We start from the raw sequence: 17,933 nt of genomic DNA, 5'->3' as shown, positions 1-17,933 counted from the left end.
TAATCTCTTATTTTTTGATATTTAGGATACTCACAATCTTTTAAAATTTAAGTTATAGACAATACAACAGTGAATATTCTTGTACACACATAATTGTGTTCGAGTGTGTGTATGAAAGTTTATCTTAGACTTTCAAATTCCTAGAAGCGGAATCACTGGGTTAAATGAAATGTGCATTTCTAATTTTGTAAGATATTGACAGTTTTCCCTCTATAGAGTTTGTACCATTTTACATTTCCACTAGCAATATATGAGTGCCTATTTCTCATATATTTACCAAAACAGAAAACTTTTGAAACATTATGAACTTTGCCAATCCACATCGAGAATTCTTATCCAAGGTCCACAGGCCCCAAGAAATTTATTCCAGAGACTTCCCTGGCAGTCCAGTGGTTAGGACTCTGTGCTTCCACTGCAGGGGGCACGGGTTGGATCCCTGGTAGGGGAACTAAGATCCTGCATGTCGCGCGGCCAAAAAAAAGAAAGAAAAGGAAAGAAACTGATTCCAATTTTTGCCTTCCACTCAAAGTCCCAACTTCAAATGTCAGTCAGTGAGACCACCAGTTCACCTACATGAGAATCCCCACTCCAACTATGCACGCTTTTACCCCTGGTACATTCAGTCCCCTGATCCAATCAACTTTTCAACATAAGCCTCCCTTCAACTTCTCCAGCCTGGACTGCATGGCTCAGTGCTATGAATTCTTCCTTGCCCCATCTCTCCATCATACCTGCCTGGCAAAAATCCATCCTTAGTTAAATACAACTCCTGCCTACCCTGCACCTGCAAAAGGAGCTGAACATATCTGGAGAAAAACTCACAATCACTCTGTCTTGTCTGAGTCAAGTCCGTAACCACAAGCCTCAGTGGGCTCTTGGCAACCCCCAAATCATGACATTTCTGGGTCTGTTCACTTTCCCATCCCACTGCTTCATACCTTTTTATCCCTTTCAGTCCTCCCATGTCTTTTCACTCCCACTTTCTGCTGTTCATCTTGCTTAATATTTCACCAAAAAAAGTTGAAGCAGAAAAGAACTTCATCATCGTTCCATGATTAAATCTATCAGCCTACCGAAACAGATAACGCTTATGCTCTGCCTTTCCTCCCTTTTATATTCTATGAAGTGCCCTTGCTCCTGTCCAAGGCTAACCTTGTCACTGTGGGAGATTGGAGATTCCCTTCTCTGGGATATAAAGGGACACTGATCTCGTAATTACTTCCTTCTTTTTTATTGAAAGCTCTTTTAATCACGCAGTTATCCTGTATCTACCTTTCCACTCCCATCTCTCAATACACACCCAATTCGCCGGCCTCTTGGAATCACTTGCAACGCCTTGCAGCCTCTCCCAGGCTTCTGTGCTCATGCTTGCCCCTCTCCTTGGTGTGCCCCTCACCTTGCACATTTACCTTACTCCACATGAAATCTTCCACGTCCACTTTCTCTTCACTCCTATTCTATCGCTTTCGTACAGGCTCCTTCTCCCCTATTTTATTCTTTCTCCCTCAGTGTTTCTTACAAAAATGCAAATGGAGGGGGGATGTTGATTTTCTGGTTACTTCCTATGACCTTTCCTTCAAACCAAGTCCCTTGGTTTGAGTCCCAGCCACTTTTCATGCACCCTGTCCCTAATTTTTCCTTTCTGTAGGAGACTGCGTCGTGTGTGTGAGGATGTGCTCTGGGGCTTCCAGGAGAGTGGTGGTGGGTGATCACTCCTGGTGGGAGACCGCAGCATATATAGGTATATCAAGGTTTATACCAGAAAGCCGGTAACGCTCTACTCAACACTCCCCATTTTCCCAAATCCAGGGCTACCCTCAGCCTCTAGGACCGCGCGAGTCCCAGCGGATCCCGGGGCGCGGCTTCGCTTTGAAGGCCGCTGATCTAGATTGGCTCCGAGGGCCGGTCCTGGCCATTCAGGACTGGGGGCGTTGTCTCGAAGGCGGGGCTTCCCCTCGCCTACCCCCCCTCCCTCCTCTCGCCTCCCACGCGGTGGGTTCCAGGAGCTACCTCCCTGTGAACGCGACCCCTAGATCTCCCGCAGAAGTCTCTGGGCCCGGGGGGGGGCCTGGCGGGACATGGCCTTGGCCACTGTGGCAGCAACAAGACTGGGCCTCGGCCGGGCCCCTCCGCTCCTCCTCCGGCGCGGCTACCAGACAGAGAGGGGTGTCTACGGCTACCCGCCGAGGAAGCCCGAGAGCCGGGAGCCCCAGGGCGGCCTGGCGCGCCCCCCAGGTCAGGGGTTGGGCCCGGGCGGTGGGCGTGGGGCCTGGGGAGGCAGGGGGCCTTCCTGCCTGGCCTGGGGTGGGGTGCTTTTGATAGTTGGGGCTTCTAGGGGCCTCAGTGTGCGAGTAGGAGGGTGGGGAGGAACGTGAGGCGAGGGAGCAGAGGCGGACAGGCGTGCCTACAGTCAGGGTCGGGGTCACAGAATGGTTTTGTGAGCTCTTGTCTTTTCCATTCCTTGGTCGTAAAACGTATAAGAACTTAGCTCTTTGCGGAGTCGGGGCTGCAGGAAAAGAAAAGTTCTAAGATATCCCAGCTCCTGGAGATCACCCAAGGATACATTTCCAGGTCCGTCTCCAAAGCTGGTGTGAGCCGGGATGTGTGGGGATCGCGACTGTGGCAGGGTGAAGAGGGCAGTTAGTAGATGGTCTTGGACCACAGCATGATATTTATTATCCATTTGTCTCCTCTGTGTAGCCTCTTTAATTTCAGAGTTTAGAACTCTTTGCTGAATTTAGAAACGTGTTACTCAGGTTTTAATGTATTACGAGACACGAATATCAGTTTTTGGAAGCTCTGTTGCATTCTCATATGCTAGAGACTAATTTTGAGCATTTGGTTTATGCTCCAAAGTTATTGTATCTTTATTCATCTTCACAGAATAGAAGATGAACACAGATCGATTATTAGAGGAAGGTCATTTGGCATCTTTGATCCAGCTATTGGATTAACAATTAGGAGCCCCTTCATCGTCTAAGCACCTGACCTTTGAGCAGTACATCACACACTGGAACCTCAATATTTTGCTTTTGATCCCAGGGAACATTTAGAATAAAACTGATTCTCCTTCTTGAGTCTAGCGGGTTTCTTTAGGGACAGGATTTTGGCCAGCTAGATTGCTAATCCCTTGAAAGTAAGACTATAGGTATCTTATTTCACTTGGCAAATTGAATGCCCAGAATTTTACGTGCCAACCGTCCTCAAACTGAAGCGCGCATTCAGATCACTCTGCATGATGTTAAAATGCTAGCTTCCAGGCCAGCCTCCCTCTCCCCTCCCCCAAACCCCACCCTAGTTCTCATTCAGTGGCCTGAGATGAGGTTCAGGAATTTGTATTTTTATGTCACTCTAAGTGATTCTCTAGCAGGATGTCCGTGGCCACCGTGGCCAAACACTGTTATAGTCATAAGGGATGTATGTGTAAGATGTATTTGACAATCTCTTCTTCAATTAAGAACTTACTAGTGTGTGCTCAGTGTGCAATTATTGTGATCTTATTTGAGGTTTTCCCTCACTGCTGGGTCTCTGTTTGATTCCTATTAACAGCCTGGCAGTCGAGAATTAATCTTTGCTGGGAAAAGTCTGGGCTGGTGGTTCTCAATGGCAAGACTGTATCCAAATCATCCAGGGAGCTTTGGGCTGGTGTGGTTTGAAAAAATATCTCTGGAGTTGATTTTATCTGTATATAATCTTCTCTCTTCCCTCATCACCAACTTGTGCCTCCCCACCCCTCCTAGCAATGAACTTGCTGTATTGTGGGATCCTTGGTGAACTTTGAAAGTTCAGTATTGAGTTAGAACTGCAGGCTAAGGGTACAATATTGTGTTGTACTGAGAGGATAGAGTAAAATCAATACTGAGAAATAGTTGTTTGTTGCAGTTATGGGATCTGACTTAAGGAATTTTTTCCTTATATCTTTTTTTAATACTCTGAATAAAACTTAAAGGCAAGTGGGCCGTTTTGTAACTTTCTCCAAAATTATCATTCCATGTAGATCTGTGACAGTTCTTTCTGTTTAAGAACTTATCACGTCATTTTGTAAAAACTCTTTTTATAGATACTACTCCTACTAGGCTGTGTGGGAGAATGGGGAAGGAGATTACATATAGCTCACGTCCAAAGAGCTTGGTCACACTTCTATACATACCTGCAAGGGAGACTGGAAACCATAGTCTTTACTCAGGGTGGCTACCTTCCAATTAAAAATTATTTTGAGAGAGAAGAGGAAAATAGATGTTGGAAAATAATTAGTAATTACCACGCTCGGCCCCTTTGGCCATTCAAATATCCTAAGCTTTTCTTCCCACACATAGAATGTACTCACCTCCTCCCTCCTCCATTAAATTCCTTAATTCAGCTCAAAGTCCATTTTCTCTGGAGAATGTGCAGTCCTCTCCAGCAGGTGTGGCTGTGGCTCCTTGGAGTCTGGAATTTTATGAACTGCCATCCATCCTGAATATATACACATTCGATGTACAAAGGAAACTCCCATCCACAAAAGGAAAGAATGAGGAATTTATAGCAGCCACTGGTTCAGACCAGTTATCAAGTCCTGTTGGGTAGGAATGGTAAAGCCCCTTTATGTGGCTTAGTGGTAAATTCACTAGATTATCTGGCCCCTCAACTCTGCCCCTGTCCCTTCCCCTGGTCTTGCCTTATGGGTTCTTCTTCTTCTTCTTTTTTTTTTTTTAAATTTGCCCATTTTAAGGATGTAGTTTTTTTGTGTTTTTTTTTTTAGATGTTGGGGGTAGGAGTTTATTTATTTACTTTTTGGCTGTGTTGGGTCTTCGTTTCTGTGTAAGGGCTTTCTCTAGTTGCGGCAAGCGGGGGCCACTCCTCATCGCGGTGTGCGGGCCTCCCACCATCACGGCCCCTCCCGTCGCGGAGCACAGGCTCCAGACCCGCAGGCTCAGCAGTTGTGGCTCACGGGCCCAGCCACTCCACGGCACGTGGGATCCTCCCAGACCAGGGCCCGAACCCGTTTCCCCTGCATTAGCAGGCAGACTCTCAACCACTGCGCCACCAGGGAAGCCCACGGGTTCTTCTTTAACCTGTATCTTCTGAGGGCATTGGGGAGTGTGCCCTCCTTGGGGGCTGCACACCTTTCATGGTCCACTTTATTTTGATAAAGTTAGGAGCCTGAGAGTTACTTTAGGTAGTCATCAATTACAGATTTTTTTTTTCTGGCCAGAGTTGGGATTTCTTTGGCAGTTCAGTTTTTAATTTTATTTATTTTTATTTCTTATTTTTTAAATTAGTTTTTATTGGAGTGTAGTTGATGTACAATGTTGTGTTACTTTCTGCTGTACAGCAAAGTGCATCAGTTATACATATACACATATCCGCTCTTTTTTAGATTCTTTTCCCATATAGGTCACTACAGAGTATTGAGTAGAGTTCCCTGTGCTGTACAGCAGGTTCTTATTAGTGATCTATTTTATATATAGTAGTGTATATATGTCAATCCCAATCTCCCAATTTATCCTCCCCTGCCCCATTTCCCCCTTGGTAACCCTAGGTTTGTTTTCTACATCTGTGACTCTATTTCTGTTTTGTAAGTAACCTCATTTGTACCATTTTTTGAGATTTGGAGTTGGGATTTCTTTGGCAGTTCAGGTTTTTAAAATATTTATTTATTTATTTTTGGTTGCATTGGGTCTTCATTGCTGCACGCGGACTTTCTCTAGTTGCGGTGAGCGGGGGCTACCCTTTGTTGTGGTACGTGGTCTTCTCATTGCGGTGGCTTCTCTTGTTGTGGAGCACGGGCTCTAGGTGCATGGGCTTCAGTAGTTGTGGCTCACGGGCTCTAGAGCGCAGGCTCAGTAGTTGTGGCGCACGGGCTTAGTTGCTCCACGGCATGTGGGATCTTCCTGGACCAGGGCTTGAACCAGTGTCCCCTGCATTGGCAGGCGGATTCTTAACCACTGTGCCACCAGGGAAACCCGGCAGTTCAGTTTCTTAAATAAAATTCCTAGGACTGCAGTCTTTTTGCTTTTTGCTTTTTGGCTTTTTGCTTCTAGTCATTCCATGAGCAAGTTGCCCACAGTCAAAGAGCTCATCCGGGCCTAGTTTTTAAGCCTGCAAACCCTGGTCTTTTATTTACTGCTTCTACGCACTCGACTCCCTAAATTTAATGGTGTTTATTTTGAGACCATCTCAACTAATATGCTGTAGTGGGAAGGCAAAACCCTTTGTGTGATATTGAAGGCTCAGCTGGCTTTCATCATCTAACAGATAATGCTTACTAGAAGGTACTTAAAAAGGGGTTTCATCTTTTCTCCTATATCCGGCCAAGACAGCCTCTTCAGAACTACCTTAACTAATTGCTTCTACTCTTCCAACCTTGGCTGGGTCTGCCCTCTAGGTACTGAGGCCACAGATGGAGAAAACCTCCCAGTAGTGGAGTGAATTTCCCTCCATCTCTTCTTAATGATGAACTAGCTCCTCCTTGACCTCACCTTTCTTCTGGGGCTTTCCTGAAGATGACAAGAAACGATGAACACAGACTACTGAGCTACAGGCTCCATGGGCACGCAGCCTGCCTTTCAAGATACCGCAAGTGACAGTTTTACCGAATGTCAGATAACATAACACTGCTTCAGCTTTCTAGTCTGAAATACCTGGGTCCTCAGTACCCACCACCTGACTACTAAGCCAGTGTCATATACATTTTAGGTTCTGTTATGGCAGCAACCCACCTCCAGTAGCAAATTCAGTATTGGATAGGATGTGTTCAGGGGCTGTGCCAGAGACCTGGAATAACAGTGGGTTGAATAAAGTAAGTAGAAGTCTGAGCTGGTATGACAGCTCTGCTCTGCAAAGCTGTAGGGGTTCAAGTTTCTTCTATGTTGTTTCTTTGCCACCCTGTGGGTGTTGCTTTCAACTCTGGTCAAGGATAGTTCACCACTATAGCCACATACTGGCCAGCAAGAGGGAGGAAAAGGGGGAGGGGAAGAGAACACCATCTCTTTAAGGGTAAGACCCAGAAGTTGAAACATCACTTCTACTATCCTCTCATTGGCCAGAACATAGTCATATGGCCACCCTGGCTGCAGGGAAGGCTGGAAAGGGTATCCTTATTCTGGGTGGTCATATACTCAACTATCTGTTACCATAAAAGAGAAGGGAAAATGGATGTTGGGAGTTATAATAGTCTCTGCTACAGATGTACTTTAAAAATCTGGGGCAAGCAACTTTTTCACCTTGTACTTCCTGTCACATTTTGAGCACTCTGTTTCTCAAAGCCTTGCTTTCTTCATATTTTCACTAACTAGGATCCTAGTCTAGGTGTTTAATTCTGGCCTGCTACCAAAAAAAAAAGTTGAATTCAAGGGTTCTTAACCTGGGCTCATGGATCCCTATGAGAAGGTTTCAGGGGGTCTGTGTACTTTGCACAACTCTGTGTGTGTGTCTGTTTGTAGGCCGAGGGCCCGTAGCTTTCATCACATTCTCAAAGAGATCCATGACTTCAAAGAGGTAAAACTGCTAGCCTAGCTGGTATTATAATTTATAGCCTAGTTCCCTTCCAGCTTAGTCCAGTCTTTCTAAAACGTTCGTTTAACTGAGTCACTTTCTTACTCAGGTCTCCAAAGGCTCTACTTTGCCTCTCAAAATAAAATGCAGGTTCTTTAGGTTGCTACTCAATGCCCTTCATGTTTCTTGACCTGTTCTAATTCTTTCTTACCTCTTTCCACATAAATTCCCCCACTTTCCAAATCTCTTCTTCACTTTGTGCCTTTCCACTTCTTACTCTCCACAGTCCAGCTCCATTCCCAAGTTCTCCGTGACATCTTTCCAGACAACTCCAGGCTATCCTAATCTGAATTCCCTTAACTCTCAGTATGGGGCCCAACCCCTTGGACTGTATTAAACTTTTTCTAATTGTGTGCAGTTTTGTGCGGGGATCATCTTCTCATTTACATTGTAAGATCCTGCCTAGTAAAGACCTTGTCTTATATTCCTTTCAGCTCTACACTTAATTAAATACTTATTAAATGATTGATTCCTACTAAGAAGTGGAAATAGGGTTCTGTATATGCAATTTCTTTGTGACATTTAATACATTTGAATTTTGCACGTACAACCGTAACACCAAGAACTAAGAAACACTTTATATATAGGGTAATATACTGTATTACCATGTTCTAGAAGAAGGAATAACTTTTTTTTTTGCTGATGAAGACAATTAAGATTCATTGGGTTTTTCCTTAAATTCTGTTTAACTTGTGCTTATGGTCTGTTCTATTAATTATAGGAGGCTGATGAGGCCAAGGACACAGTTTAATTGGCTTTAGTCTTTCTTTTTTTCGGCCTTGCTGTGCAGCATGCAGGATCTTAGTTCCCCGACCAAGGATCAAACCCATGCCCCCTGCATTGGGAGGTGCCCCCTGCATTGGGAGCACAGAGTCTGAAGCACTGGACTGCCAGCTAAGTCCCAGCTTTAGTCTTTTTCATAATGCCTACCAGTTGTCCTAAAAGGTACCATCTTTGTTGAGAGGAATGACTGAGTTAGTGGGTTGGATCATGTACATTAACTTTTGGTACTGGCAAAATGAATCAAAGGACAAACCCTACTGAAAATGGACACAAGGCATCCTCCCACATCCAAGGTGACACAGAGAAATGGGAGGAGGTGTGATCAAAGTTATGGTGCCTCCCTCCTCCTCTTTGACCTTCATCAGCCTTCTTTCTTAATATGTTTATCTTGGCCAAATATCAATGCCTGCATAGGATGACTACTTCATTTACTAAGATTTTCACTGTAGTAAGACTTTGGAGAGATATTGGATTTGCTTGTAGTAACCTTTTTGGGTGGCAGCGGTTTCACTAGTTAAAATTTGACCTGTGATGAGTGTCCTTTGTAGCTGACTATTAGTAAAACAGCTTGTACTTTAACCTCTGTATACCTCAACTTCCAAGTAAACTTGAATTTATTTATCAACAATCCTAATTTAAAATGGAGGTGGGTTTCCATATACATTTTAGAAGTATTTGTTCTAATTCTGTGAAAAAAGCCATTGGTATTTTGATAGGAATTGCACTGAATCTGTAGATTGTCTTGGGAAGTATGGTCATTTTAACAATATTAATTCTTCCAGTCCAAGGCCATGGTATATCTTTCCATCTGTTTGTGTCATCTTCCATTTCTTTCATCAGTGTCTTATACTTTTCCGAGTATATGTCTTTTACCTCCTTAGGTAGATTTATTCCTAGGTATTTTATTCTTTTTGGTATGACACTAAATGGGGTTGTTTCCTTAATTGCTCTTTCTGATAGTTCGTTGTTAGTATATAGAAGGGCAACAGCTTAGGACCAGTGATTCATAGGCATAAATTTCATTATGAAGGATTTGGGTTATTAAAAAATGGCAGAATTTAGAGACCATTAGGAGATGAGAGCTGTAAGATTCCAAACAGCGTTTAGTGGTTACTGATCTTGGAGATCAGCTTTAGTAGTTGAAGTGAGGTTGCAGGTATGTTGCATATTAGAAATAATAGGAGCCTTGGGAATTCCCTGGCAGTCCAGTTGTTAGGACTCGGCACTTTCACTGCTGGGGCCTGGGTTTTGTCCCGGGTCGGGGAACTAAGATCTCACAAGCAGCGTGACGCGGACCAAAAAAAAAAAAAAAAGAAGAGAAAAGAAATAATAGGAGCCTTTACTGGAGGTATAGGAAAAACAGTTCGGGAAAATCTTATTGCATTAGAGATTTTCAAAAATATTTAGATGATTTTTTAAATGTTTCAATGACTTCTAGTTGTCTCATCCTGTTGGCTGTAGGCCCTGGACTTTCCTTTTCACTTTTTGTTATGGTATAGTAGGTAAAACACTGGATTAAAATCAAGCACACCTGAGTACAAATAGTTCAAATTCCAGCTTCTTCATTACCAGTGTCGCCTTCTGCAAGTCACTTAACGTGTTTGGGCCTCAGTTAACTCTTCTGCAGATAAGGGTGCCTATTTCAGGGCTGTTACAGGATTAGATAAAATGACGTATCTGAAAAATGTAACACAATGTGCAGCACAAGTTAGTACTCAATAAATGGTCACTACCATTTATTATCAATCTGTGACTGTTGCTCACCTATTTCGGCAATGATTTAAGAAAGGAATCTCAAAAAAAAAGGGAAGGACCAGAACAAGGTTTCTATTTAAAGTTTGGTTTTTTGCAAGAAAGAACTATCTGGCAAAATAAATTTAGCTTATAAAGATATCAGGTTTGAGATGGGAAGAGAAGATAGGATGTAAAATGAACTCAGCTGTGCAGCCTAGGTATGAGTTTGTTGTACAGAATTCATAATAATAGTATTCTGGTACCAAGTCTTGCCTTTTGATATGGTTATCTATGAACTTCCTAAGTTGAAGCTGGTGGAAGCTGTCTCACTTCTTTTTTTCTATAAATTTCTGTTGTTTATTTATGTATTTGGCTGCATTGGGTCTTCGTTGCTGTGCGCGGGCTTTCTCTAGTTGCGGTGTGTGGGCTTCTCATTGCAGTGGTTTCTCTTGTTGCGGAGCACGGGCTCTAGGGCGTGCAGGCTTCAGTAGCTGTGGTGTGCAGGCTCAGTAGTTGTGGCTCGTGGGCTCTAGAGCGCAGGCGCAGTAATTGGGGAGCACAGGCTTAGTTGTTCCTCGGCATGTGGGATCTTCCAGGACCAGGGATCGAACCCGTGTCCCCTGCATTGGCAGGCGGATTCTTAACCACTGTGCCACCAGGGAAGTCCCCGTCTCATTTTAATAGGGCCTAAGAGGGGACTTCCCTGGCGGTCCAGTAGTTAAGACTCCACGCTTCCATTGAAAGGGACGTGGTTTCGATCCCTGGTCAGGGAACTAAGATCCCACATGCCGCAAGGTGTGGCCAAAAAAAAAAAAAAAAAAATAGGGCCTATGGGACTCCAATTATGGAGTTCTCTTTCTTGGAGTCTTCAGTATTTTTATAGATAGCCAATGTTCCCGCTTGCTCTAAGCATATGCTGACTTGAATGCAAAGAGACTGTGGATTGGATCTAGATATTTTGGGGGGAGGCTGTTTATGACCAGATGATGAAAGAGAACTGTATTGACTTCCAGTTGAAGTACTAAGTTTAGTTTAGGTTATCTGTCAGTGTACTTTATGTTGGTTAATATGAACACATTTCTTTCTGAAAATAAAATGCTATTCAGTACTATCCAGTGCCCCCACTGTGTTTGCTTACAGCAGAGAATAAAGTGAAGTAGATATCCCTATCATAATGTTTTTTATTTGTTTGTTTGTTTTGGGTGCACGGCACGTGGGACCTTAGTTCCCTGACCAGGGATTGAACCCGCACCCCCTACATTGTAAGCACAGAGTCTTAACCACTGGACCACCAGGGAAGTCCCTCATAATGTTTTTTTACTCTTGTTTTAGCTAAGGTTCTTTTGGTCACAGCAGCAGAAACCAACTCTGGCTATCTTAAGCAAAGAGGGGACTTTATTTGAAGGGTACAAGGGTATCTTCTAGAGCTGAAAAACGTTTCAAGTAATCAAGAAGGGAGTGAATCAAAGCTAACTCTGGGAATATTGGCAGAGGCTGTGTGTGGCCCGATAAGGCACAGCTGTTAAGGTACTTAGCTCCTGTGTCACCCATAATGTGTGTTGGGTGTTCACAAGACCACCCCACATTTAGAGATTCTCCAGAAGGGACTCATGGCACTCAGTCTATAGTTGTACTCATGGCTAAGGTTTATGGCAGTGATGTGATAAGGACACACAGCTGGACCATAATGGAAAAGGCACAGGAAGAGTCTGGAGTACCTTTGTGCAGGCTTCCTTCTGCGTTCTCCCATGAGGCATCACACGGAATGCACTCCTCTTCAAGAAACACAGCAACATGTGTGCAATGTTCCTGCGCAGGGAATCCTATTAGAGTCTCAGCACCCAGGGTTTTGTTTTCTTTTTTCTTTTTAACATCTTTATTGGGGTATAATTGCTTTTCAATGGTGTGTTAGTTTCTGCTTTATAACAAAGTGAATCAGTTATACATATACATATGTTCCCATATCTCCTCCCTCTGCGTCTCCCTCCCTCCCTCCCACCCTCCCTATCCCACCCGTCCAGGTGGTCACAAAGCACCGAGCCGATATCCCTGCAGGGTTTTTATTGGGAGAGGTTCGTATAAGCACCCTCTGCATGTGCCAAAATCCCAGACTCCCAGAAGGAAAGCAGGTGTTCAGCCTAAACTACCTTGTTCTCCCAAACAGTCGAGGCACAGTGGATCACCCTTACCAATTAGGGACAGGTGAGGCCATTCCTGAAATTCAAATTCCCAGGCAGCAACCAAGAGCATAAACCTTGCAAGCAGGCTTTTCTAAGGATAGCAGTCTCACGCTCACTCTTCTCATATCTCTTAATTCCAAGTCTCAAATTCTGGGAAGATTGAATCTGACCCACCTTGACTCAGGTGTCTTTGGAATCCATTGACTCTTTGGGAGGCAAAGTGGAGCAATAGAGACATGGCCCTGGAACCCACCCTCTGGGATGGGAAGGTACAGTTCTCAGAAGAGAAGGACTCAAAGTGATCAGGAGGGATCCACTGCAGCCCTCATACGGCATGTTTGAGGGCTCTGGAAACCTTTGATCGGGAGGGTTCTGTGATGCCATTACAATACAGTGAATTTCAGGACTTCATTCATTCAAGTAATAACAAATATCTCTTGAACATCTACTATGTGCCATTCTCCTGAGCCAGAAGCACGCCTCCAGTATTTTCCATTTTATTTGGAAGAAGAGCGTATATATCTGCTACTGTGGTTTGCCCTATTCTCTCTGGCTTCTTAGGAATTTAAACATCCAATTAAATTCCTCTGAACTTTCACAGATATCGTGAGCACTGAGTCATTTGGTCAGTATTATGCCTCAGGTGAAGGGATTCATTTTTCTCTTACAGTAATCCTTTGATTTATACAGTAACAGGGAGTTTTTTTGTGAAGAAGATATGTATTCTATTGCTGTGATCCAATCCATTTAAATCTTTTAATTTCATTATTTGCTACCAAAGTAATCCAGCTGAAGCAATTTTATCCAATGCATTTGACACTGAAACTTGGTCAGTTAATTTAACAAAAAATCATTAAATCAAGGATTATCATAATGAAATGAGAGACACTTTACGTATTTTAACTCAAGTATGTTTATTTTTGGTTTTGTATATGCAAATCTTTAAAGTGAAGAGCACTTATGAAAGCAATCTGAGTGCGGAATCTCCTAGATTTTTATAATGTCTCCCCTAATGTTTACTTTTCCCCATAGCAACAGCCTTAGGAACAAATATAATTTATTCTTACAAGCATATAGTCAACTGGTGAGGGCAGTGGAGAGAATCTGATCATCAGAAGCTTTCAGGGTGTATTTAAGTCAGTTAAATGGATACAATTTAAAGAGCTCTGGGAATTTCCTGGAGGTCCAGAGATTAGGACTCAAGTGCTTTCACTGCCTTGGGCCTGGGTTTGATTCCTGGTCGGGGAACTAAGATCCCATAAGCCTCATGGTGTGGCCAAAATAAATAAAGAGCTCTACTGGACATGTTCATTACAGAAAACTTAGAAACTATGGTAAGCAAGAAAATTTTTTTTTTTTTTGGCTGCGTTGGGTCTGCATTGCTGTGCGTGGACTTTCTCTCTAGCTGCGGCGAGCTGGGGCTACTCTTTGTTGTGGTGCACGGGCTTCTCCTTGTGGTGGCTTCTCTTGCTGCGGAGTATGGGCTCTAGGCTCAAGGGCTTCAGTAGTTGTGGCTTGAGGGCTCTAGAGCACAGGCTCAGTAGTTGTGGCGCACGGGCTTAGTTGCTCCACGGCATGTGGGATCTTCCCGGACCAGGGCTCGAACCCATGTCCCCTGCATTGGCAGGCGGATTCTTAACCACTGCGCCACCAGGGAAGTCCCAAAATTAAGAACTTTGTTTGTTTGTTTGTTTGTTGTTGTTGTTTTTGCGGTATGCGGGCCTCTCACTGCTGTGGGATCCTCCTGGACCGGGGCACGAACCCGTGTCCCCTGTATTGGCAGGCAGACTCTCAACCACTGCGCCACCAGGGAAGCCCCAAAATTAGGAATTTTGACATAGGATCATCACTAAGTTTTTGGTCTATTTCCTTTATATATGTGGAATATATACATGCAAGTGCAGAGACATATATGAAGTATATAGATACTAATATGCTAGATATACTATATAATGAAATATATATTATACACCAATTTTAACAAAAATCAGGCTTATGCTATATATAGTGTCTTTTAGTCTTTTTCCATCTAAACAAACTGATGCTTTTCCAGTAAGCATTCTCCTACAGCATTATCTTGTGATGACTTTTGGCCAGTGGGGATTAGTTATCAACACTGTGGCATGTCCCTAAGAGGACTGGGGGTTTGTAGGGAGTTAGAGGACTAACTACAGGGGAATGTCAGTGAGGAATGAGGAGGCATTGACTCCACCTTCAGTACCGGAGGGACGTGTGTGTGGGTGATGAGTAACTTCACCTTCCACTGGTGTCCTCAGGGGAAAGCAGATTCCCGTGATGACAGGAGTATAAGCAATTGTTTAGGGAAGAGGTGAAGAGGGTAGGGAGACCTGTTAAGCATGGAACAGAATTCCAGAGGTCATAATGGAAGGATCTGGGAGACAGAAAGGGAAGAGATGTGGGACTGGGTCTGGTGGAAGATACCAGAGCAGTGAAATGAGGGTCTGAGAGAAAACAGATGGTCAGGATGGATGGAGGATGTGCCCCAAGGTGGGAGGGGAATAGTCCTCTCTCTCTGGCTCTTTCAGAATAGTAGGTGCCACATGTTTTTCAGGGTGAGCAGCATCCTTTTGTGCCAACTCCCCCGTCAGTGTTCTAGAGTATCATTAAAAACTGGCTTTTCAGTTAGCAATTTCAGTTAGAAATTGAAGCAGTGATCCCTGAGCTGATGTGGTTCAGTAAAGAGAATGTTTTCAAAAGAGGGCTAGTAGAAGACTTCCCTGGTGGTCCAGCGGTTAAGACTCCGTGCTTCCAATGCAGGGTGCGTAGGTTCAATCCCTGGTCAGGGAACTAAGATCCCACGTGCTGTGTGGCATGGCCAAAAGTTTAAAAAAAATAAAAATAAAGCATTAAAAAAAAGAGGGCTAGTAGATTGTGGTGAGAATGGTGATGATAACCCTATATATTTACCACTGGACTTACCCCACTAAGGATGTAGTTTTGCAGATGATATTGGAAGTCGTGGATGAGATCACCTAGAGAGAAAGTAGATTGAGAAGAAGACCCTGGGCAGACCTGGGGAGAACCAATATTTTAGAGGTGGACAAAGAGGAGGATCCCCTAACCCACTTCTCGCCCAGCAAAAGTGATTGAGGTTGAGTAGCCAGCGAGTTAGGAGGAAACCCAGGATCTTGCAATGCCAGAGAGCCCAGGGAAGCAACTGTTTTTAAGGAGGAGAGGCCAACAGGGACAATGCTTTAGACAGATATATCTGTCTGTATTTTAGCCAGAAATATGAAGGTGTCCTACTTCATAACCAGAATAGAGACTATAGCAAAATTATATATGACTCCTCCAGCTTGAAATCTGTTCATTTACTGGGATTGTTTGATGAGTTTATTAGACATAGTGTGGATCCTCTTAACTGCCGGATTTGTGCCAACAGATCCTACATATTCGTATGAATATTGAATGCATGTTCAACACACCTCAGTTCTTTCCTCTAAGCCTGTGACAAGAGATACACTGCAGAACCCTGAATACAAACCCCAGCACATAAACATGTAGCTCTGAAATCATTGTGTGGCAACACATGTTCATAAAATGGTCAGTAAGTATTTCAAAATATGCTAACAATTTTCTTTGGGTTCTGAAAATAAAAATGCAAATTTTTGTAATGTTCAGAAAATGTGTGCCCTTCATGGTGGACTTGCTCATCTTCAGAGATTTGTGCTTGATTTGTATAAGACCACCTTGATGAACTGAAGGTTAATCGATTGTGGGCTTGAAGGATTTTCTTCCAAATTTTAGAAGGGCTTTCCTGTGGGAAAGGGAAGAAAAGCAGCTTCTGGCTCAATATAAAATCATCTAAGATAGAATTGGATTCATTGAAAGATAATGATTCCCCCTTGAGTAGAGACTGGGGAATTACTCATTTAAGGCTGTACAAACGGGATTTAAAAATTTTTTTCATTATGTGAGTAACAAGATAATTTCTAAGGTCTTTTCCTACTGTACAATTTCATGAGTGTATGTACCTGGGGTCTTTAAGAAATAAGGAAGGCTGGGACTTCCCTGGTAGTGCAGTGGTTAAGAATCCGCCTGCCAGTATAGGGGACACGGGTTCTAGCCCTGGTCTGGGAAGTTCCCGCATGCCGCAGAGCAACTAAGCCCGTGCGCCACAACTACTGAGCCTGCGCCTTAGAACATGTGAGCCACAACTACTGAGCCCACCTGCCACAACTACTGAAGACTGCGCACCTAGAGCCCATGCTCTGCAACAAGAGAAGCCACTGCAATGAGAAGCCCACGCAGCCCAACGAAGAGTAGCCCCCACTCCCCGCAACTAGAGAAAACCCGCGCACAGCAACGCAGACCCAACACAGCCAAAAGTAAAATAAATAAATTTATAAAAAAAGAAATAAAATAAGGAAGGAAATGTAACATTGATTTTGTAGTTCAAATTGTCTGTATTTCTAATGTACGATATAAAAAATCTCAAATAATAATTAAGAGGACTATAATTATCCATAATCTCAGCATTTTAACAGTTATTTTCAATTTGGGGTGTTTCCTTTTAATATCTATCCTCGTGCATAATTAGTTTCACAAATGTGCACTTATAGTTCTGTTTCCTTTCTGTATTTTTCAGTGACTTTCGCTCTCAGGAGATAAATTTAAGGAAATAAGTGTGTTTTCCTGGAGTCTGTTAGTCTTTAATCCTGAAAACCACTGGCAGCTGTGGTGGGTAGGAGCCGTGTGTTTAAAACTGTCCAAGGCCACAGAGGCTTCTTTGAAAAACTGATTTTGCAGCTTGTGGGCATTTCCTAAACTATATTGTTCTGTTGTTTTTTCCCCCTGAATTAGTGGATCATGGCCTTGCCAGGTTGGTGACGGTGTATTGTGAGCATGGCCATAAAGCTGCCAAAATCAACCCCCTCTTCACTGGCCAAGCCCTGCAGGAGAACGTGCCTGAAATCCAAGCCCTCGTGCAGACGCTGCAGGGACCCTTTAATACCGCAGGTAAAGCCCATCAACAATGGACTATCCACGTGACAGTTAACTGCCAGTGAGGTGGGGCTCCTTTCTCTGTTCTTGAAGGACCCACATGCCCGCTGGAGCTGAGGCTTCCACGGGTGTGAGGAGACAGTGAGGGGGCACATTCGAACACTGTCTGGGAGGAGCAGTGTTGGGGTTCTAGAAGGGTCTTCTGATAGGGCCTGTTTCTTCTCTATTCAAATCATATGTACAATGGCCAGAGGGTACATGAAAAGGTGCTCAGCATCACTAAGCATCAGGGAAATGCAAATCAAAACCACAATGAGGGGCTTCCCTGGTGGCGCAGTGGTTGAGAGTCTGCCTGCCAATGCAGGGGACACGGGTTCGTGCCCCGGTCTGGGAAGATCCCACGTGCCGCAGAGCAGCTGGGCCCGTGAGCCATGGCCGCTGAGCCTGCGCGTCCGGAGCCTGTGCTCCATAACAGGAGAGGCCACAACAGTGAAAGGCACACGTACCGCAAAAAAAAAAAAAAACCACAATGAGCTATCACCTCACACCTGTTACAATGGCTATTGTCAAAAAAACCCCCAAAGATGGATAAACAACACAGTCCTACTGTCAAGCACAGGAAACTATATTTAATATCCTGTGATAAACCATAATGGAAAAGAAAATGAAGAAAAATGTATATATATATGTATAACTGAATCACTTTGCTGTACAGCAGAAATGAACACAACATTG

At 43.8% G+C, this 17,933-nt stretch overlaps 1 protein-coding gene across 2 annotated transcripts in view; it reads left to right on the top strand.

The window, feature by feature from the left end:
• The first annotated feature begins 1,996 nt into the window (after window positions 1–1,996).
• The window catches only part of DHTKD1 (dehydrogenase E1 and transketolase domain containing 1), a 51,732-nt gene continuing 35,795 nt past the window's right edge, over window positions 1,997–17,933 (top strand). For both annotated transcript variants that reach the window (XM_030836949.2, XM_030836951.2), the window contains exons 1-2: window positions 1,997–2,235; window positions 17,058–17,213. In XM_030836949.2, the coding sequence (XP_030692809.1) occupies window positions 2,079–2,235; window positions 17,058–17,213 (313 nt within the window). In that variant the 5' untranslated portion in view covers window positions 1,997–2,078. The remainder of the gene's footprint in view (window positions 2,236–17,057; window positions 17,214–17,933) is intronic.

The sequence above is a fragment of the Globicephala melas genome, chromosome 2 (assembly GCF_963455315.2).
Source record: "Globicephala melas chromosome 2, mGloMel1.2, whole genome shotgun sequence".
Taxonomy (NCBI): domain Eukaryota; kingdom Metazoa; phylum Chordata; class Mammalia; order Artiodactyla; family Delphinidae; genus Globicephala; species Globicephala melas.
The sequence above is the reverse complement of the archived record's forward strand: the minus strand, read 5'-3'. Positions and strand labels throughout refer to the sequence as shown.